General features: G+C 37.1%; 1 protein-coding gene across 1 annotated transcript in view; it reads left to right on the top strand.

Moving 5' to 3' along the window:
* Positions 1-23,241, top strand: part of LOC308337392 (fibronectin type III domain containing protein 3C1-like) — a gene marked incomplete at both ends in the record, with an annotated part of 42,329 nt that overhangs the window by 7,584 nt on the left and 11,504 nt on the right. Inside the window, 5 exons of the mRNA XM_080795519.1 lie at positions 378-496; positions 614-719; positions 1,698-1,801; positions 2,006-2,119; positions 3,746-3,895. Of these exons, the coding sequence (XP_080651645.1) occupies positions 378-496; positions 614-719; positions 1,698-1,801; positions 2,006-2,119; positions 3,746-3,895 (593 nt within the window). The remainder of the gene's footprint in view (positions 1-377; positions 497-613; positions 720-1,697; positions 1,802-2,005; positions 2,120-3,745; positions 3,896-23,241) is intronic.

Below are 23,241 nucleotides of genomic sequence, written 5' to 3'. Positions count from 1 at the left end.
TCCAGAGTTGTCAAAAATAGTGTAGAGAATTCCTGTATATAACCTTCACTCAGTTTCTCCTAAATTTAATATCTTACATTACCATAGTACAATTATCAAAACCAGGAAATTGGCGTTGGTACAATACTATAAACTAATCCAGGACTTACTTGGATTTCTCCATTTTTTAGTAGCATTTTATGTTTATTTACTGATCTTTTTTTTTATGGCTAGTTCTATAAGGAATACAATTATTTAACTATTGTAAATAGGTAACTGGGACACAGTTAATTTCCAAAATGCTTATTTCTTAGAATATACATGAAAAAATAATGGGACCCATAAAATTTATAAGCTACATGTAGATAAATTAGATAAATTTGCTTTTATCCCTTCAGAGAATTCCTGGAACATAATCTACAATGGAACCACAAAGGAATTTCTATATGATCACCTGCAACCTGGTACTACATATAAACTGAGAGTCTTTTGTACTTCACCTATAGGTCAAAGCCAGGTGAGGAAACAGAGAGGGAAGTGCTTAAATTGAAGATTGAAATGACCTATATTAAAATGTTCTAAAAAACTGAATTTGAATTTAATATAATCATAAGGTATTTTGTATTTCTCTTAGCCTTCAGATATATTGACTATTCAAACACCTACACTTTCTCCTGCATCTTGCCATCCTCCACCCTTGAATGGTGAAGCGAAGACCAAAGAAACCAACATCAAATGTGGTGAGGCATCTTGTATTATTTGAAGGACTTCACCTAAATTTCTTGTTTTTTAACCTCTGATTTTAATTAACTAATGTTATTAAGGGAGAGCAAGTGCAATTTTTACTATAAAATCAAATAATATTTAGAAAACTTATTTGGTAATTGAAATCACAATAATTTTTGAAGTATAATTAACATTCAATGTTATACTAGTTTCAGGGGAACAACATATTGATTCAATAATTCTATGCATTAGTCATGCTCATCACAATAGGTATAATCACCATCTATCACCACACAATGTTATTACAATATTACTGATTATAGTCCAATGCTGAACTTTTCGTCTCCATGGCTTATTTTATACCTAAAAGTTTGTACCTCTTAATTCCCTTTATCTATTCTGCCCATCCCTCAACCCACATCTCCCCTGGCAGCCACCAATTTGTTCTCTGTATTTAAAAGTCTAGGGTTGTTTTTGTTTTTTGTTTTTTGTTTTTTGGTATTTTGTTTGTTTGGTTTGTTTTTTAGATTCCACTTATAAGTGAAATCATATGGCATTTCTCTGATTCACAACACTTAGTAAATACCCTCTAGGTCCATCCATATTGTCATAAATGTTTTAAATGTCAAAACAAATTTAAAGGTTAATTGACAGGGGCACCTGGGTGGCTCAGTTGGTTGGACGGCTGCCTTCAGCTCAGGTCATGGTCCTGGGGTCCTGGGATGGAGCCCCGTGTTGGGCTCCCTGCTCAGTGGGGAGCCTGCTTCTCTCTCTCCCTTTGCTGCTCTACCTGCTTGTATCTCTCGCTCTCTCTGTCAAATAAATAAATAAAATCTTTTAAAAAAAACTTAATTGACAAATTAATATAAGTTTTCTGTTACTTTATTAAGTGTTTTGACACTGTGTCTTCTAAAATTATTTTGTATTATTTTAAAGGACCTCCCTTAAAATTATTTGCAAATTTTTTAAGTTTATTCTGTACATTTTTGTAGATAATCATCCTAATGAAAACTCTGAAGCACCTGCATATGTCAAAAAGGCAGAAGATAACCAAGATGACAAACAAGGACACTCTAGTTCCAAAGTGAGATGCATAGTGAGTAAATTAATTTCTGAAGAATCCAGTTTCTGGTTAAAAGTAGTTAATAGTGTTGGGAAAGTTATATTGTTCAGATGATCCATTCATGGTTCATTTCACTTTGGATGAATATATGCTTCTACTTCCTGTCAGGGTGGGGAGTGACCATACCTGCGCAGTAGTTTTGTGTTTTCTTATTTGTTTGTTTGTGTTTATTTGTAGTTGGGATCTCACCCACTGAAGTGTGAAACTGCACCAGTCCCAAGCCCTCCTTCTCAATGTGGTATACCTGTGCTAACCTGCAAGGGTCCAACCTGTGTTGTTATTAGTTGGGGGGTAGGTTATTATTTTATTTTTATTAATTTTGTTGATATAAGAGCACAGTAATTGGTTTAGTATTGTTTTTTGAAAGTTTACAACTCCCTAAGGAGTCAGAGTTTAGATTAGTGCTCCATAAATCTTGGACCATGGTTCTAGAACACACATAACACCTGATACTAGTACTATTGGAAAGGGTAAGGCAAGGGACACCTGGGTGGCTCAGTCAGTTAAGTGTCTGCCTTTGGCTCAGGTCATGATCCCAGGGTCCTGGGTTTGCATCCTACATCAAGCTCCTCACTCAGTGGGGAGCCTGCTTCTCCCTCTACCTCTCTCTCTCTGACAAATAAATAAATAAAATATTTAAAGAAAAAAAGAAATAAAGGCTAAGACTAGAGGTACCTGAGTGGCTCAGTCGATTGAGGGTCTGACTCAGTTTTGGCTCAAGTCATGATCTCAGGTCTTGAGATAAGTGCTACATCAGTCTCCATCCTCAGCATAGAATCTTCTTGAGATACCCCCATCCACCCCCCACCCCTGCTTTTATCTGCTTTCGAAAATAAATAAGTAAATAAAATCTTAAAAAAGAAAAACGAGGGGCACCTGGGTGGCTCAGTCGTTAAGCATCTGCCTTCAGCTCAGGTCATGATCTCAGGGTCCTGGGATGGAGCCCCACATCGGGCTCCCTGCTCAGCGATAAGCCTGCTTCTCCCTCTCCCTGCCCCTGCTTCTGTTCCCTCTCTTGCTCTCTCTCTCTCTCTCTGTCAAATAAATAAATAAATATTTTTAAAAATTAATAAATATAAATTAAATATAAATTAAATAAATAAATGGCTAAAACTATGGTAATCCTGCTTTCCAGACTCTTTATTTATAGAGATTAATAAATTTGGAAAACCAAATAAGTGATCATTAGATAACTAATTTAATTTTTAAAACCAAAACAAGAGATAATAAAATTAAATCAATTTATAGAACTTAGTATTTTTTTAAAGCTTCATTGGGAAATCTCTGGTACTGTTTGTTTACATGTAACTCTACAATATGACACATTAAAAATGTGACTATGAGATAGTGAAGTTTTAAAAAATGTTTTGCATCCATGTGAATAGCTCCCCATTTAAATAAGCTCAAAAAACAAAAACAAAGAAAGGCCTAGTTATTAAGCCACCTATATATCTTTGAATTTTTCTTCTATTCTTCCCAGAATCTAGCAGAGGGTACTTTAGCATTGACACAAAAGCTTTAGTTTGATAATAATAAATGACAAGTCTGATTATAGCACTGTACGAAATCCAGAGAATACTGGAATTCGCGTTTGATCCTACTAATCAATAGTCATATTAAGCGACATTAATATATCTAAGTTTTTTTTAAGTAACCTATTTGTGAATAATTTTAACAAATTAAAAATAGGAATTTATCAAATATGTGGGATTAGCCAATCCTTTCTCTTAATTTTATTTGAGCCTTTTAATGTTATAGTGCTCTGTCTTATGTTTAATTATTTCTACACTTGTCTCATACCATTTAAAAGATTATGGGTTTTGATATTGAAAAAATTATGTTGTAACTCTCCATAATATCTAGAACAATGACAATTTATAGGAAGAACTCAATTTCTGCGTTTGTTGCATCTTTTAGGTTCCTGTGTGTAATGGTGCTGAAATCACTGAATATAGACTTGAGTGGGGACAAAGTGAAGAATCAACGCACTTGATTTATACTGGCCCTTGTCTAAGCTATGAAGTTAAAGGTCTCATTCCTGCAACTACATATTTTTGCAGAGTTCAGGTAATCCTAACAGTTATTCCAATGTAAATAAGACAACAGTTATTAACCTATACTATCTACATCCATAATACTGGCACCAATTCCAGTGTAGTAAATAGAAGGAAGTCACAGACTTCGAAATGTTAAATATTTCTCATGTTCAGCAACATCATTCTGAGCTTCTTCACCTAGCATATAAAGCTAGGAACCTACTTTTTTTTCCAACCTGATCTGCCATTATTTTTTCCACAGTTTTGTTTCCCAATTTACCTTGAACTTTACAATCACCTGAAATGCTTGTTTAAAACACTGACTCTGGCACCTTCACTCAGACCTACCGCATCAAAATATCTAATCCAGTGACTTGTTAATATGTAAAATTAAGAAGCACTCAATGTGATAATTATCATCAATTGGGAAATAATTCAGAAAACTATTTCAAACAAACAAGTCTATTCTACCACCACCCCAAGTATGCCTTGTACATTTGTTCATACCTTATCCGTTGCCTATCTTGTCTCATAAAACCTTAGCTGGAAATGATCTCTTCCTCCTCTGAACTACTAGAATTTTAAGACACACAACTTTAAGGTTTGGGGAGTCAATCCAAATTTGGAATGATCTGATACGTTGTCCCTATAAACTAAAGCCATTGAACTGTAGAAGCCCTAATACGGAAAAATCTAAGCTCCATCTTCCAGATTGCCTTTCATCATTGGAAGTAATTTTTTTTAAATCTTTTGTCAACTTTTTTGGGTATCTAAAAAAAATGACAATATATATTTGTGAGAAGGCCACTGCAATTGTCCAAAGGACAGGTGAGCTTATTAATATTAAAGATGCTACAATGGGAATGCTAAGACATTAATGGATTTGAAAGATACTTGAGAGGTAAAAATCAATGGAATGTGATCCTGCCAAGACAGAATGTTCCCATACCTCCCAGGTCCTCCTTCTTACAACTTTAAAAAAAGGAACATAACACAACAAACAAGCATAGTTATACTATGAATGGTGAAAAGAAAGAAAAATGTAAAAAGAAAAAGATCCTACAGACCTCACAACTTGAAAAACAACACAGTAATGAGCCCCACTGGGTTTTGTTATCACCTGACATTGTCCCAAAAAGGGTATGGGAGAAGCTTCCGTTTCAGAACTGCCAACAGAGACAGGAAAAAAACCTTCAAGAAAAGCCTATATCCCACCAACAAAATGACTGGGAAAATGCTAGCCTAACCACAGAAAATCTCTTAAGTAATGCCCACCTTACTCCAGCCAAGTGAAATTGAAATCTCAAACAAAAAACCATACACACGGGCGCCTGGATGGCTCAGTTGTTAAGCAACTGCCTTCGGCTCAGGTCGTGATCCCAGGCTCCTGAGATCAAGCCCCACATTGGGCTCTCTTCTCGGTGGGAAGCCTTCTTCTCCCTCTCCCACTCCCTCTGCTTGTATTCCCTCTCTCATCATCATCATCATCTCTCTCTCTCTGTGTCAAATAAATAAAATCTTAAAAAGATAAATAAAATATAGAAAACTACACACATTCCAGCTATTCCCCATCCCTGAAATTTCAACAGGCCGAGTAGGAAGCTGACCATCCAAGCCACCCCAGAAGCAAGGAACATGCTCCAGTATCTCTACCCAGTGGTTTCAGTTCCAGCAGGGCCAAGCACAGAGTTAATCTTCCATTCACTGCCTGGCAAAATCAGGCAGTGCTCTGCTCCCATCCTCTGCCAACTGGTGTTAGCATGGCCAAGCAGGGACCTTATGATCTTCCACACCTCTTTGATGGAAGCAGGAAGCAACACTCTAATTCCCCTGAAGGGTTAGTGTTGACAAACTCAACTTCCACCCTCACCCAGCAGCAATAGATTGGCCAAGATGGTGTGATTCAGGCTAGTTAGCACTCTACTTCCTTCCTACCCCTGTGTCAGTGAAGCACAATGAGAAGTTTATTTTTTTAATTGAAGTATAGTTTAACTGACATACAATATTTTTTATTATTATGTTCAATTAGCAGCATATAGTACATCATTAATTTTTGATGTTGTGCTCAACGATTCACTAGTAGCATATAACACCCAGTGCTCATGCCCACATATGCTGTCCTTAATACCCATCACCCAGTTACCCAATCCCCTGACCCCCTCTTCCCTTCAGTAGCCCCCAGTCTGGTTCCTGGAGTCAAGTCTCTCATGGTTCGTCTCCTTCTCTGATTTCTTCCCATTCAGTTCTCCCTCCCTTCCCCTATGGTCCTCCAGGCTATTCCTTATATTCCACATATGAGTGAAACCATATGATAATTATCTTTCTCTGCTTGACTTATTTCATTTAGCATAATCCCCTCCAGTTCCATCCATGTCAACGCAAATGGTAGGTATTCATCCTTCCTGATGGCTGAGTAATATTCCATTGTATATAAGAACCACATATTCTTTATCCATTCCTCTGTTGAAGGACATCTCAGCTCCTTCCACAGTTTGGCTATCATGGACATTGCTGCTATGAACACTGGGGTGCAGGTGCCCCCACATCTATATCTTTGGGGTAAATACCTAGTAGTGCAATTGCTGGGTCGTTGGTTACCTCTATTTTTAATATCTTGAGGAACTTCCATACTGTTTTCCAGAGTGGCTGTACCAGCTTGCATTCCCATCAATGGTGTAATAGGGTTCCGATTTCTCCACATCCTTGCCAACATCTGTTGTTTCCTGTCTAATTTTTTTGCCATTCTAACTGGGTAAGGTGGTATATCACTGTGGTTTTGATTTTTATTTCCGTGATGGCTAGTGATGTTGAATTTTTTTCATGTGTCTGTTACCATTTGTATGTCTTCTTTAGAGAAGTGTATGTTCATGTCTTCTGACCATTTCTTGACTATATTATTTGTCTTTTGGGGTGTTGAGTTTAAGAAGTTCTTTATAGATCTTGGATACCAGTCCTTTATCTGTAAAGTCACTTGCAAATATCTTCTCCCATTCCGTGGTTCATCTTTCAGTCTCATTGACTGTTTCCGTCGCTCTGCAAAAGCTTTTTATCTTGATGAAGTCCCGAAAGTTCACTCTTGCTTTTGTTTCCCTTGCCTTTAGAAACATGTCTTGAAAAAGGTTGCTGTGACCAGTGTCAAAGAGGTTACTGCCTATGTTCTCCCCTAGGATTTTGATGGATTCCTGTCTCACATTTAGGTCTTTCATCCATTTTGAATTTGTTTTTGTGTATGGTGTAAGAGAATGGTCCAGTTTCATTCTTCTGTCCAGTTTTCCCAACATCATTTATTGAAGAGACTGTCCTTTTTCCATTGGATCTTCTTTTTTGATTTGTCAAAGACTGTGACTACAAAGTTTAGATTTCTGGGGTCTCTATTCTGTTCAACTGATCCATATGTCTGTTTTTGTGCCAGTAGCATGCTGTCTTGATGATCACAACTTTGTAATATAGCTTGAAGTCAGGCTGTGATGCCCCAGCTTTGGTTTTCTTTTTCAACAATTCCCTGGCCATTTGGGATCTTTTCTGATTCCATACCCATTTTAGGATTGCTTGTTCCACCTCTGTGAAAAATGCTGATGGTATTTCGATAGGGATTGCATTGATTGTGTAGATTGCTCTGGGCAGTATAGACATTTTAACAATGTTTCCTCTTCCAATCCATGAGCATGGAATGTTTTTCCATTTCTTTGTGTCTTCCTCAATTTCATTCATAAGCGTTCTGTAGTCTCTAGAGTATAGATCCTTTACCTCTTTGGTAAGGTTTATTCCTAGGTATGTGTTATAGTTTTGGGTGCTACTGTAAATGGAATTGATTCCTTAATTTCTCTTTCTTCACTCACTTTGTTAGTTTATAGAAATGCAACTGATTTCTGTGCATTGATTTTGTATCCTGCCATGTTGCTGAATTGTTATCAGTTCTAATAACCTGGGGATGTAGTCGTTCACATTTTCCACATAAAGTAACATGTCATCTGTGAAGAGAGAGAGTTTGACTTCTTTGCTAATTTGAATGCCTTTTATTTCTTTTTGTTTGATTGCTGAGGCTAGGACCTCTAGTACTATGTTGAACAAAAGTGGTGAGAGTGGGCATCCCTTTTGTGTTCCTGACCTTAAGGGAAAAGCTCTCAGTTTTTTCCCCATTGTGAATAATATTTGCTGTCTGCTTTTCATAGACAGTTTTTATGATATGGAGGTATGTTCCCTCTATCCCTATATTTCAAAGAGTTTTAATCAGGAAAGGATGTTGTATTTTGTCAAATGCTTTTTCTGCATCAACTGAGAGGATCATAAGGTTCTTGTCTTTTTTTTATTAACATATAATGTATTATTTGTTTCAGGGGTACAGGTCTGTGAATCATCAGGCGTACACAATTCACACCTTTCACCATAGTACATACCCTCCCCAATGTCCATAACCCAGATACCTTATCCCTCCCCCCACCCCCCCAGCAACCCTCAGTTTGTTTCCTGAGATTAAGAGTCTCTTATGGTTTGTCTCCCTCCCCAGTCCCGTCTTGTTTCATTTTTCCCTCCCTTCCCACCATGACCCCCTACCCTGCCTATCAAATTCCTCATATCAGAGAGATCAGATGATAATTGTCTTTCTCTGATTGACTTATTCTTGTACCTTCTTTGTTAATGTGATCTATCACATTGATTGATTTGCAAATGTTGAACCACCCTTACATCCCAGGTCATGTAAAATAATCCTTTTAATATATTGTTGGATCCTATTGGCTAGGATCTTGTTGTGTATTTTGGAATCTGTGTTCATCATGGGTATTGGTATGTAAATATCCTTTTTGATGGGGTCTTTGTCTGTTGGGGATCAAGGTAATACTGGCCTCGTAGCACAAGTTTGGAAGTTTTCCTTCTATTTCTATTTTTTGGAACAGCTTCAGTAGAATAGGTATGATTTCTTTAAATGTTTGGTAGAATTCCCCTGGGAAGCCATCTGGCCCTGGAGTATGGCTTTTGGGGAGGTCTTTGATTACTGCTTCAATTTTGTTACTGGTTATTGGTCTATTCGGATTGTCTATTTCTTCCTGTTTCAGTCTTAGTAGTTTATAAGTTTCCAGGAAGGCATCCATTTCTTCCAAATTGCTTAATTTGTTGGCACATAGTTGCTGGTAATAATTTCTAATAATTTTTTCTATTTCCTTGGTGTTAGTTATGATCTTTTCCATTTCATTCATGATTTTGATTTGGGCCCTTTCCCTTTACTTTTGGATAAATCCAGCCAGAGGTTTAATGATCTTTTTAATTCTTAACTATTGAAATATATGAATTTAGTGCTATCATATTGCCTATAAAGTCCCTGTTTCTATAGATTCTCTCTTTAAATTTCTGGTCTATATTGCTCTTGGGGTCTTTCTTCTTTTATAGAATCCCCCTTATTTCTTGCAGGGTTGGCTTGATGGTAACATATTCTTTCAGTTTCTGCCAGTCCTGGAAGCTCTTTATCTCTCCCCCCATTCTGAATGACAGCCTTGCTGGATCAAGTATCCTTGGCTGCATGTTCTTCTCATTTAGTATCCTGAATATGTCTTTCCAGCCCTTTCTTGCTTGTCAGGTCTCTGCAGATAGGTCTGATGTTATTCTGATGTTCCTCCCTCCATATGTAAGAAATCTTTTCTTCCTAACTGCTCTCAGGATAGCTTCCCTGGCTATAAGATTTTCAAGTTTCACTATGATATGCCAGAGTGTTTGTCTATTTTTATTGATCTTGGGAGGAGGTCCTCTCTTCTTCTTGGACATGAATGCTTGTTTCCTTCCCCAGATTAGGGAAATTCTCAGCTATGATTTGCTAAAATATATCTTCTAGTCCTCTCTCTCTCCACCCCTCAGGAATCCCAATAATTCTGACCTTGGAATGCTTCATGGTGTCATTGATCTCTGTTTTCATGGGTTTCTAGCTGCCTATCCCTATCCTCCTCAGCTTCCTTCCTTTCTATCAGCCTATCTTCTAGATCACTGATTCATTGTTCTGCCTCCTTTACCCTGGCTGTTAAAGAGTATCCAGTTTAGACTGCATCTCATTCATAGCATTTTTAAGTTCAGCCTGATTAGATCTCATTTCTGCCCTTAGGAAGTCTATATTGTCACTAGTGCTTTTCTCAAACCTAGCTATTGACTTCATAATTGCTACCCTGAAGTCCATCTCTGACATCTCGCTTATATCCATATCCATTAGATCTGTGGCAGAGGACATTGTCTCTGGTTCTTTTCTTTGTTGGGAGTTCCTCCTCCTAGACATTCTGTTGAGGGGTGGTTGAGGGAATATACAGAGTCCAAAATATCAACCATGACCCAAGCAAAATGCACCTATGAAGAAATCCAGTGGTCAAAAGCTATCACTGATATGCCACCAAAGCCAAGATGGTCCAAAACAAGAAAAAGAAAGAAACAAGGGGAAAAAAAGAGGGGGGCATGGAGAGAGATTATAATCTCTCAGTGTGGACACAGCAGGGTGATCTGCCTTTTCCTGCTTGAGTTTGGTCTGTGTGTTAGAAGACACTATATCCCACTATATTTATTTATATATATTTATATATATAATATATGTTTATATATTATATATAAATATATATAATTTCTTTGCAGTTATATATATCTGATTTAATATATAATATATATTTTATATATAAATTTCTGATTTCTTTGATATATATAGCATATATATATCTCTCAAGATAAAACAGGCCAGTATGGGGTATAAATCTATAAAACATGTATGTGAAAAAGAAAATGAAAGTTAAAATATGACTTTAAAACATAGGTTGGAAAATGTGAATCTATTTGAAATAGGAGCAGGGATTTTTTTAAAAAAAAGAAAAGAAAATGAATAAGAAAAGAAACTAAAAAAGGAATGTAAAATTTTAGCCTTAAGTATAAGTGAGTCATGAGGGAACACCTAGAGTTGCCTATATTATTTTCCCCTGGTGCTGGAGTTTTATTGTCCTGTGGGAAAGAAGTTTAAGCTTATTCACCTGCTCTTCCAGTCTGTCTTCTGGGGGAAGGTCCTGCTGCTTGGCTTCTCAGGTGCCTTTGCCTGGGTAGAGTAGCCCCACATCTTGTAAGGGGGGTGGGCTTAATGTGAGCTGGTTGGCTGCATGGCTTTTGTTCCCTGCCATCTTTCTGCTTCTCTTTAGAGGGTCAGAGCTAATATGGCCCTGCAGGAATCTCCAGCCCAGAGCCACAATGTCGGGGTCCACACCCATCAACAGATCCTCCAGTTCAATCTGTTTCCACTTCTGCCTGTACCAAACTCCACAGACTCCTGCATCTTCTGGGGCAGGGGACTGCTGTGTTGATTCTCAAATGTCTTCGCCCCAGGTGGAATTGCACTACACTTGCCTGGGGCCAGGATAAGTAATCAGCTCCCTGTGCAGAGAGCAAAATCTTGGGCTTTTGTGCCCTGAAGGGTTTCCGTGCAGCTTTGGAGGAAGAAAATGAAAATGGCACCCTCCCAATCTCTAGCCCTGGAGGAGCTGAGAGCTCAAGGCCCCACTCCTCTGTGAGTCAACAGAGAAAAGCAGTCAATCACTCCTGTCACTCCTAGGCTCCCTAGTCTCCAGCACACTGTTCTCACCTGGCCTGTGACTGTGCATTTCTATCTCTGGCACAAGACCCTGTTTGGAGTCCCCAAACCCAGCAGATTCCTGCTGCACACTCCTGCACCACTCCTCCCAGGGGAGGAAGGGGACTCTCCCCAGTTCTGCCACTTGTGGGATCCCTGCTTGAAGAGCAGTAACCCGACTGAGCCACAGATCACAGTTTATGGCAACCCGAGCTGAGAGGCCACTCCTGGGCTCACTCTTTGTGGCCAGCTTCCCTGCTACAATACCTGGGAGTCCTACCACACTCAGGCACCCCTGGTCTTCCTGTGACCCTGAGGATCCTGAGACCACACTTCCAGGTGAGGGTTCCAACTCCCACTTAGCTGCCTAAGCAATGTCCCTCATTGGAGCAGATTTCTAAAAGCTCTAATTTTGTGCTCCTCTGCTCTCTCACTTATGGGTAGCCAGATGACGGAGGCTCCCTTCCCCTGTGGTCTATCTTCCCATATATTGCCTCAGATTCACTTCTCCACACCTCCTACCTTGTGGCAAACGGTCGCTTGTCTATTTGTAGAGTTGCAGCTATTCTTTTCTTCAGTCTCCAATTGAGTTCACAGGTGTTCAGAATGGTTTGATAGCTATCTACCTGAATTCCTGGGAACAGACAAAATTAAGGTCTCCTACTCTTCTGCCATCTTGGACACCTCCCCCCCACAGTGAGAAGTTTAACCTACATTTCCACCTAAAAGCACTGAGACTGAATGAAGGCATGGGAAACAGGTCTAGGCAACACTCAGGTCCCTCCTTTACTTGCTGTCAGCAGGGTCCACTGAGGAGCTCAGCCTCCATCTCTAATCAGCATCAAAGAGGAAAATCTAGGTGGAGATAGGCTATGCTACTTGGTACCCTACTCCCCCACTCTGTTCTCCTGGTGTCATTAAGATGCAACTGGGAACTAAGCTTCCACCTCCAAGTTCTCCATTTACCCCTTCATGATATCATCAGGGACAAGTGACAAGCTGAGCTTTGAACCAGAGAGACAGTGATATGGTGAAGATAGCTGGCCTACTTCTGCTGGAAAAGTTTCAAAAGTGTGTAGACAGGAGATAAATTTCTACCCTATCCAATCTTTGCTCTATATCTCTAAGGGATACTGTCACTACAATAATGATTAAATATGACCCATACCCTCATAACATAATATTCAAAATGTCCAAACTAATCATTTGTCATAATGAAGACCATGGAAATCAAAACATGAATGATGAAAACAATCAAAAACAATTCATTTGTAATAAATCATAAGTTTCAATTATAAATAATTGATAATAATTTATCATAATTTATAATTTATAATAATAAATCATAAATTTCAATTATAAATCAAAGAACCAAATGGAAATTATAGAACTGAAATATATAATAAACAAATATAAACAAAATAACAAAAAACAAAATAAAACCTCCCTGGATGGGTTCAATAGTAGAGTGATGACATAAGACAGAATGAGTTAACCTGAAGACAAATTAATAAAATTTTAATACAGATTAAGTAACAGAAATGATTTCAAAAGAAAAAGATGAACAAAGTTTCAGGGACATATGGAACAATAACAGACAAGCTAATATTCATATCATTAAATTCCCAGAAGGAGAGAAGAAAAAGAATGGAAATGAAAAATTGTCCAAAGAAATGATAAAAACTTCCTAATTTGGGGAAAAATATAAACCAAACAATTTAAAGAACTGAGAAAATCTAAAATAGGACAAATCTGAAGAATCTACACTACCAAAACACATCATAATTAAACTTCTGAAAATAAAAAACAAATTTAAAAATCTTGAAAGCACCCAGAGAGAAATGGTACATTACTTATATAGGTAAAAATCAACTCAAAAGACAAATATATCTCTTTTGAGACCATAGAGGCCAGAAATAAGTGGCACAACATTTTTCAAGTACTGAAAGGAATTGTCAATTGCACATTATATTCAATAAAATTATTCTTCAGAAATGAAAAGAAAATAAAGATATCCTCAGATAAAGGAAAGCTAAGAATTTGTTGCCAGTAAAACTCCCAATAAAAACTGGATCTAGAAAGCACTCTTTAAAAAAAAAAAAAAAAAAGGAAATGATAACAAAAGAAGGCTTAGAACTTCAGAGAAGAAGTGACATTGGGGTTCTGGTCCAAGATGGTGACTCCTGAATTCATCTGCCACAGACACACTGAAAGCACAGTTAAACATGGAACAATTTCCTCTGAAAGGAATCCAGAAATTAGCTGAGGGACTCGTAAACACCAGAAAAATGAGAGAAAAACCACATAAAATGGGTAAGAAAAGCTGAGATATACTCTCAGTATAATTTCCATATACAGCACAATGGGGAGGAAATACAAATGCAAGCTTTTCTCTGAGGAGTAAGGAATTTGGATCCAACATCTAGCATGCCAAGTTTGAAAACTTCCACCTAATGGGCAGGTCCCTAAAATACCTAGCTCTGAAAGCAAATGAGGTATGCAGCCGTGAGACCCACAACACTGTACCAAACAAAGAAACAGTCTTAATGGGCTTTCTAGGACTCAGACTGGCTATCCCCTCAGGTCTCAGTGCAGATCCCAGCCTTTCCCTGAAAAAGGCCTATTTGAATATTTTTAAAGCTGTAACTTGAGGGCAAGTCTCCTAATTTAGCACACATCTAAATGATAACTATAATCTCCATATGCCATACTCCAGGTCACTAGTATCTCCTTGAAAGGAGCTTGTGCACATGTATGGCACCCCAGCATTATGGTTGCCACCCAGAGGATGCAACAATTGATTTCCTGCTGCTGGTGGCCAGTGAAACTTGCACTTATAGGTTTCAGAATACTGTAGCAAACAAAGAAACAGTTTTTGACTGGCTGTAATCCCAGGGCCCAGTACAGAGGCACAAGTCAAAAAACGCCCATATTCCAGTCTTTCCCTGAGTCTGTTTTGCACATCTTACAAGCTGCAGCTGAGGGTCCACCTTGAAATGAGGTGCTGACTATTATCCTACCCTTTGGGAAACTGACAGATACTGGCATACCTTCAACCACTGGAACCACTAAGAACAAAGAAACTAGCTTGCACAATCACTAAGGCTTCAGAGAAAACTAAGAGCTAGGACCAGGCCAAATGGTAATGTTCATCTTTTACACAAGGCTACTCCTTCAAGACTGTGAGAGAGGTAGATGTTTTATCTGATGCACAGAAAGGTAAAATGAAGAAACAGAGAATATTTTCCAAGCAAAAGAATAATATAAACCTCCAGAAACAGCCTTTAATAAAATGGAGATAAGAGATTTACCTGATAAGGAGTTCAAAATAGTGGTCATAAAGATACTCACCAGGGTCAGGTGAACAATGCATGAACAAAGTGAAAATTTCAACAGATAAAAAGTTAAAAAGCACCAAACAGAAATCACATAGGCAAAGAATATAACAACTGAACTGAAAAATTCAATCAAAAGGTTGAACAGCAGACAAGATCAAGTGGAAGAGAAAGGATCAGCAAACTTGAAGACATGGCAGTTGAACTCATGCAATCATAGGAACAAAAAGAAAAAAATGAAAAGGAGGGGATTTGGAATACTATAAAGGAAACCAATATATGCTTATAGGGGTCCCAGAGGAAGACAGACAGAAAGGGGAAGAAAGCGTATTTAATGAAATAGTGGCTAAAATATTCCCTAAACAAGGGAAGGAAACAGCCATCTAGATCCAAGAAGCCCAGAAAGTCCAACTAAGACAATCCAAAAAGACCCATTACACAGACACATAATTGTAAAAAGTTAAAGACAAGGAAAGAATCTTAAAAATAGCAAAAGAAAAACAACTTGTTACATGAAGGAGAACCCCTATAACAATATCAGCAGATTTTTCAGCAGAAACTTTGCAAGAAAGAAGACAGTGGCATGATATATTTAAAGAGCTGAAAGAAAAACTGCCAACAAGGAATACTCTACCCAGAAAAATTGCCCTTCAGAATTAAAGAAGAAATCAACCATTTCCCAGACAAGCAAAACCTGAACCAGTTCATCACCATCGCACTGGCCATAAAAAAATGTTAAAGGGACTTTTAAAACTAAATGAAAGGATGCTAATTAGTAACAGGAAAACATGAAAGTATAAATCACAGTGGATATAGTAATTATATAGTTAAATTCTGAATACTATAATATAAGGTTGGTGGGTAAGATACCTGTAGGTTTCTACTATGAAGGTAATAAGGAGAAAGTACTAAAAACGGTTACAATAATTTAATGCATACATAAAAGATGTAAATTGTGCATGCCATTGAAAACATAAAATAGAGGTTAGAGTAAAAATTCAGACCTTTAGGGGGCGCCTGGGTGGCTCAGTGGGTTAAGCCTCTGCCTTCGGCTTGGTTCATGGTCCCAGAGTCCTGGGATCGAGCCCCGCATTAGGTTCTCTGCTCAGCGGGGAGCCTGCTTCCTCCTCCTCTCTCTCTGCCTGTCTCTCTGCCTACTTGTGATCTCTGTCAAATAAATTTTTAAAAAATGCAGACCTTTAGTAGACATTCAAACTTAAGTTGTTATCAGCTTAAAATAGACTGTTAAAAATAAGTTTTTTGTAAGCCTCAAGGTATTCTCAAAGCAAGAACCTATAATACACACACAAGACAGAAAGAGAGAGGAATCTAAGGATACCACTGTAGAAAATTATCAAATCACAAAGAGCAAGAGAAGAAAAAAAAAAACAACATTTCTGGAAAAGCAGCCAGAAAACTATTAAAATTGCAGTACTAAGTCCAAATCTATCAAAAATTACTTCAGCTACAAATGGATTCAACTCTACAGTCAAGAGGCAAAGAATGGCTGATAAAATAACAAGACCCAACTACATATAATGTCTAAATGAGATTCACTTCAGCTCTAAGGACACACACAAGCTAAAAGTGAAGGAATAGTAAAAGATATTCCATGCAAAAGGAAACCAAAGAAGGTAGAGGTAGATCTACTTATATTTGACAAAACAGACGTTCAGCCAAAGACTGAAATAAGAGACAGACAAGGTTACTATATAGTGAAAAATGACCTAATCCAACAAGAGAATGTATCATTTGTAAATACTGATGAACCCAACATAGGAACACCTAAATATATAAGGCAAATACTAACATACCTGAAGCAAAAACAAACAATGCAATAATAGTAGGAAACTTCAATTTGTCACTTTAAACAACAGATATATTGCCTGAACAGAAAATGAAAAAGGAAACATGGTACATTAATTGTATGTTAGACCAGATGGACTTAACAGATTTTTTTAAAAGATTTTATTTATTTATTTGACAGAGAGAACACAAGTAGGCAGAGAGGCAGGCAGAGAGGAGGAAGCAGGCTGCCCACCCAGCAGAGAGCCTGATGTAGGGCTAGATCCCAGGACCCCGAGATCAATGACCTGAGCTGAAGGCAGAGGCTTAACCCACTGAGCCATCCAGGTGCCCCTTAGCAGATATTTATAGAACATTCCATCCAACAGCAGCATACACATTCTTCCCAAGTGCATATTGAATACTTTCCAGGATAGATCATACATTATGTCACAAAAAAGCCTTAATAAATTTAAGAAGATTGCAATGATATCAAGAATCTTTTCTAGCCACAATGGCATGAACTAGAAATTAATTATGAAGAAGAAAACTGGAAAATTCACAAATATCTGGAGACACTAAACATGCTACTGAATAGTCAATGGATCAAATAAGAAATCAACAGAGAAATTAAAAAAATCTTGAGACAAATGAAAATACAAATACAATATACCAAAACTTAATGGAATGCAGCAAAAGTAGTTCTAAAAGGGAACTTCATAGTGATAAATCTCTACAATAAGGAAAAAGAAAGTGCTAAAGTAAACAAACTAAATTTATACCTTAAAGAACTAGAAAAAGAAAAACAAACTAACCCTAGTAGAATGAAGGAAATAACACAATGAACTAACAAACTAGTTAAATGAAAGAATAAAGATCAGAGTGGAAATAAATAGAGACTAAAAAAATAGAGATCAACAAAACTGAGACATGGATGTCTCAAAATAGACAAACCCTTATCTCGGCTTACAAACAAAATTAAAATGAGGATTTTTTTAAAGATTTTATTTATTTTAGAGAAAGAGAGACTGCACGAGGTAGGGGAGAGGCAGAGGGAGAAAGAGTGGGAGCAGACTCTGAGCAGGGAGCTTGACACAGGGCTTGATCTCAGGACCCCAAGATCATGACCTGAGATTAAATCAAGAGTCAGATGCCTAAATGAATGAGCCACCCAGGCACCCCAAGCAATAAGGATTCTAGTAAACAAAATTAGAAATGAAAGAGGAGACTTTCCACTGATACCCCAGAAATACAAAACACCATAAGAGAGTATTATGAACAATTGTAAATGCCAAGTTGAAAAAGGTAGAAGAAATGATATATGCCTTTTACTATATAAGCTACAAAGACTGAATCATGAATAAATAGAGAATATGAACAGATCAATGATGACTAATGAGTAAGGACTTGAATCAGTAATAAAAAACTTACTAGTAAAGAAAAGTCCAGGGCCTATCAGCTTTACTGGTGAATTATATCAAACATTTAAAGAATTGATAGCAATCCTCAAACACTTTCAAAAAATAGAAGGAAGAGAATACTTCAAAATTCATTTTATGAGACCAACATTACAATACTATACCAGACAAATATAGTACAAGAAAAGAAAATTATAGGCCAATATCCCCAAGAAACATAGATGCAAAAAATCCTCAACAAAAAAATTAGCAAACCAAATTCAACAATACATTAAAGGATCATACAGTATGATTAAGTGGAATTTATTCAGGGAATGCAAGGATGGTTCAATATCTGCAAATCAGTGTGATATACCACATTGATGAATCGAAGGATAAAAATCATATGATCAAAAAAATCATATGATCCTCTCAATAGATGTAGGAAAAGCATTTGACAAAATTAAACATCCATTCACAGTAAAAAAAAAAAAATACTCTCAACGAACTGGTTAGATAGTGAACATGCCCCAACATAATAAAAGTCATATATGACACCCTCACAACCAACACTATTCTCAACAGTAAAAAGCTGCAAGTTCTTCTACTAAGATCAGTTACAAGACAAGGATATCAACTCTTAGCACTTTTAGTCAACATAGTCCATGGAGTACTAGCCAGAGTAATTACAGAAGAAAAAGAAAAGGCATCCAAATCATAAAGAAGTAAAACCATCCCTATTTTCAGATGATACATTATATGTAGAACATTCTAAAGACTCCACCAAAAAAATTGTTAGAAATCATAATTGAGGGTGCCTGGGTGGCTCGGTCAGTTAAGTGTCTGCCTTCGGCCCAGATCATGATCCCAGAGTCCCAGCATCAAGCCCTGCATTGGGCTACCGGCTCAGCAAGGAATCTGCTTCTCCCTCTCCCCCTGCCTGCCACTCCCCTTGCTTGTGCTCTGTGTGTGTGTGTGTGTGTGTGTGCATGTGCATCAGTCAAATAAATAAAATATTTTAAAAAAATAAATCTAATTGAATTCAGTGAAGTTACAGCATACAAAATCAATACACAAAAAATGGCTGTGTGAGGTACCTGGGTGGCTGAGTTGGTTGAGCATCTGACTCAGGTTTGGCTCAGGTCATGATCTCAGGGTCATGGTATTAAGCCCTGTGTTGGTCTCCATGTTCACTGGGAAGTCTGCTTGGGATTCTTTCTCTCCCTCTCTCTCTGTCACTCACCCCTCAAATAAATTAAATCTTTTTTTTTAAAGTTGTGTCTCTATACACTAATAACAATCTGAAAGAGGAACTAAGTAGACCGTCCCATTTATGACTGCATCAAAAAGAATAAAATACTAAGGAATAAATTTAACCAAGGTGAAGGATCTGTTTACTGAAACTGTAAGACATTGTTGAAAGAAACCGAGGAAGACACAAATAAATGGAAAAATATTTTGTGCCCATGGATTGGAAGAATTGACATTGTTAAAATATCTGTAACTATCATAGAATCTACAGATTCAATGCAACCCCTATAAAAATTCTAGTAACATTTGTCAAATTAATAAAACAAACAATTCTAAAATGTCTATGGAATGACAGAAGACTCCAAATAGCCAAAGAAACCCTGACAAAGAAAAAATGAGAGGCATAACACTTCCTCCTTTCAAACTGCACTACAATGCTATAGTAATCTAAACACAAGAGTATTAGCACAAAAACAAATACATAAATCAATGGAACAAAATAGGGATCCCAGAAATAAACAGGACATGTGGTCAATTAATTTATATTATAGGAGCCAAGAATATATGAGAGGAAATGGATAATCTCTTCTTAATAGTAAACTGGACAGCCATGTGCAAAAGAATGAAACTGAACCACTATCTTACACCATATACAAAAATCAATCAAAAATGAGTTAATGAGGGGCGCCTGGGTGGCTCAGTGGGTTAAGGCCTCTGCCTTCGGCTCAGGTCATGATCCCAGGGTCCTGGTATCGAGCCCCGCATCGGGCTTTCTGCTCAGTGGGGAGCCTGCTTTCTCCTCTCTCTCTCTCTCTCTCTCTGCCTGCCTCTCTGCCTGCTTGTGATCTCTGTCTGTCAAATAAATAAATAAAATCTTTTTAAAAAATGAGTTAATGACTTCAACATAAGAACTGAAATCATTAAATCTAGGAGAAAACATAGGGGGTAAGCCTCTTAACATAGTTGTTGAAATGATATTTTGGATTTGACACCAACAACAAAGGCACCAAAAGCAAAAATAAATAAATGGGATACATCGAACTAAAATCCTTCAGCACAGTAAATATAAACAAAAAAAGTTAAAAGATGGGGCACCTGGGTGGCTCAGTTGGTTAGGCATCTGACTCTGTTTCGGATCAGGTCATTATCTTGCGGTTGTGGGATTGAGCCCCATGTCAGGCTGTGACACTGTGGGGTCTGCTTCAGATTATCTCATCTCTCCCTCTCATTCTGTCTCTCAAATAAATAAATACAATATTTTGTGGGCGCTTGGGTGGCTCAGCTGGTTAAGTGACTGCCTTCAGCTCAGGTCATGATCCTGGAGTCTCAGGATCGAGTCCCGCATTGGGGTCCCAGGTCCATGGGGAGTCTGCTTCTCCCTCTGACCTTATCCCCTCTCATGCTCTCTCTCTCTAACAAATAAACAAAATCTTTAATAAATTAACAAATAAATAAATACAATCTTTTTTAAAAAGTTAAAAGGAAACGTATGGAATGGGAGAATATATTTGGAAATCATATATCTGATAAAAGGTTAAAATATGTAAGAAACTCATATAATTCAATAATAAAATAATAATCATTCAATTTAAAAAATGAGAACAACTGAATAGACGTATTTCCAAAGAAAACATACAAATGCCCAATAGGTACGTAAAAAGATGATCAACATGACTAAACATCAGAAAAATACAAACCAAAACTACATGAGCTATTACCCCACATATGTCAGAATAGCTATCATCACACTATTTTGTATTTTAATTCCAATATATCTAAAATACAGTGTTATATTAGTTTCAGCTGTACAATACAGTGATTCAACAATTCTATACATCACCCAGTGCTCACCACAAGTGCACTGTTTAATCCCAATCACCTATTTACCTCATCCTCCTACCCCCTTCCCATTTGGTAACCAAAAGTTTGTTTTTGATATTTAGAGTTTGTTTCTTGGTTTCTTTCTTTTTCCTTTCCAAATTTCTCTTGTTTCTTAAATTCTACATATGAGAGAAATCATATGGTATTTGTCTTTCTCTAACTGACTTATTTCACTTAGCATTATACTCTCTAGCTCCATCCGTGTCATTATAAATAGCAAGATTTCATTCTTTTTTATGTATGAATAATATTCTATCATACATATATACCACACCTTTACCTATTCATTTATTGATGTATACTTGGGCTGCTTCCATAATTTGGCTATTGTAAATAATGCTGCAATAGTGTGATTAGTGTGATTACTAGACTGTAGGGAAGTCCTATTTTTAACATTATGAGGAACTTCCATACCACTTTCCACAGCGGCACCAGTTTGCATTCCCACCAACAGAGCAAGAGGGGTCCTTTATCTCCACATCCTAGCCAATGTTTGTTGTTTATTGTGTTTTTTATTTGAGCCATTCTGACAGGTGTGAGGCGATATCTCATTATACTTTTGATTTGCATTTCCCTGATGACTAGTGATGTTGAGTATCTTTTTGTGTGTCTGTAATCCATGTGTATGTCTTTCTTGGAGTAATCAACATAAACTTCACACCTTATATAAAAATTAACTCAAAATGGACCATAGAAAACAAAATTAAAATATAAAACCATAAAACTTTAGAAAAAAATCACAGAAGGTCTTCAGGATCTAATACAGGCAATGATTTCTTAAACTTCATATCAAAAACATATTCCATAAAATGAAAAATTGAAAAATTTGATCTTCTAAAACTTTTTTTAGAAGACTGTTATTTATTTGAGAGAGAGTGAGAGAGCACAATCGGGGGAGTGGCAGAGGGAGAGGGAGAAGCAGCCTCCCCAATGTACAGGGAGCCTGATGTGGGGCTTGATCCCAAGATGCTGGGATCATGACCTGAGCCAAAGGCAGATGCTTAACTGACTGAGCCACCCAGGTGTCTCTGACCTCCTCAAACTCAAAAAGTTTTACTCTGCATAAAACCCTGTGAGGAGGACAAAAAAGACAAGCATAGACTGGAAGAAAATCTTTACAAAATACACATCTGACAATGGACTATTACCTAGAATATATAAAGAACTCTCAAAGGTCAACAGTTAAAAATCCAAACAACCCAGGGGTTCCCTGCTCAGCAGGGAGTCTGCTTCTCCCACTGACCCTCTCCCTGCTTGTGTTCCCTCTCTCATTGTCTCTCTGCCAAATAAATAAATAAAATCTTTTTTAAAAATCCAAATAACACAATTATGAAACAGAGAAAAGACATGAACAGACCATTCACAGAAGACGATATACAGATGGCAAATAAACACATGAAAAGATATATAACATTATTAATCATTAGGGAAATGCACGATGAGATAACATGATACATAATCAAAATGGCTAATAAGAAATAGTAATAACACTAAACACTGGCAAAGATGTAAAGAAACTGGACTAATCATACAGTTCTGGTGTGAATTTCATCCACTCTGTAAAATAGTATGGGAGTTTCTTACAAGACTAAACATGTACTTACTAATATGCTCAACACTTTTGGACACTTATCCCAGAGAAAGAAAACTTATGTCCACAATAAAAACCTGTACATGGATATACATAACTCCTTATTTGTAAAAGCCAAAAACTAGAAATGACTTAGATATCCTTCAACATGTAAATAGTTTTAAAAACTGTAGTACATTCATACCATGGTATACTATTTGAGAATAAAAAGAATCAAACTATTAATTCACACAACAACTTCACTGGATCTCAGGGGAATTATGCTGACTGAAAAAAGCCTATCTAAGAAATTTATATCCTGCATTATTCTATTTATATATCATTCTTGAAATAGCAAAAATATAGGTTAAAGAATAAACTACTAGTTGTCAAGAATTAGAAAAAGAGGGAAGGAAGTTGCTGTGGGTATAAAAGTATAGTACAAGGGATACTTGCAATGGAATATCTTAACTGTTAGTCATCACATTAAGATACACATGTGATAAAACTACATATAACACTATACAAATTAGTGCATGTAAAACTGGTAAAATCTGCATAATGTCAATGGATTTTATC

This window comes from Martes martes (assembly GCF_963455335.1).
Source record: "Martes martes genome assembly, chromosome: X".
NCBI lineage: Eukaryota > Metazoa > Chordata > Mammalia > Carnivora > Mustelidae > Martes > Martes martes.
The sequence above is the reverse complement of the archived record's forward strand: the minus strand, read 5'-3'. Positions and strand labels throughout refer to the sequence as shown.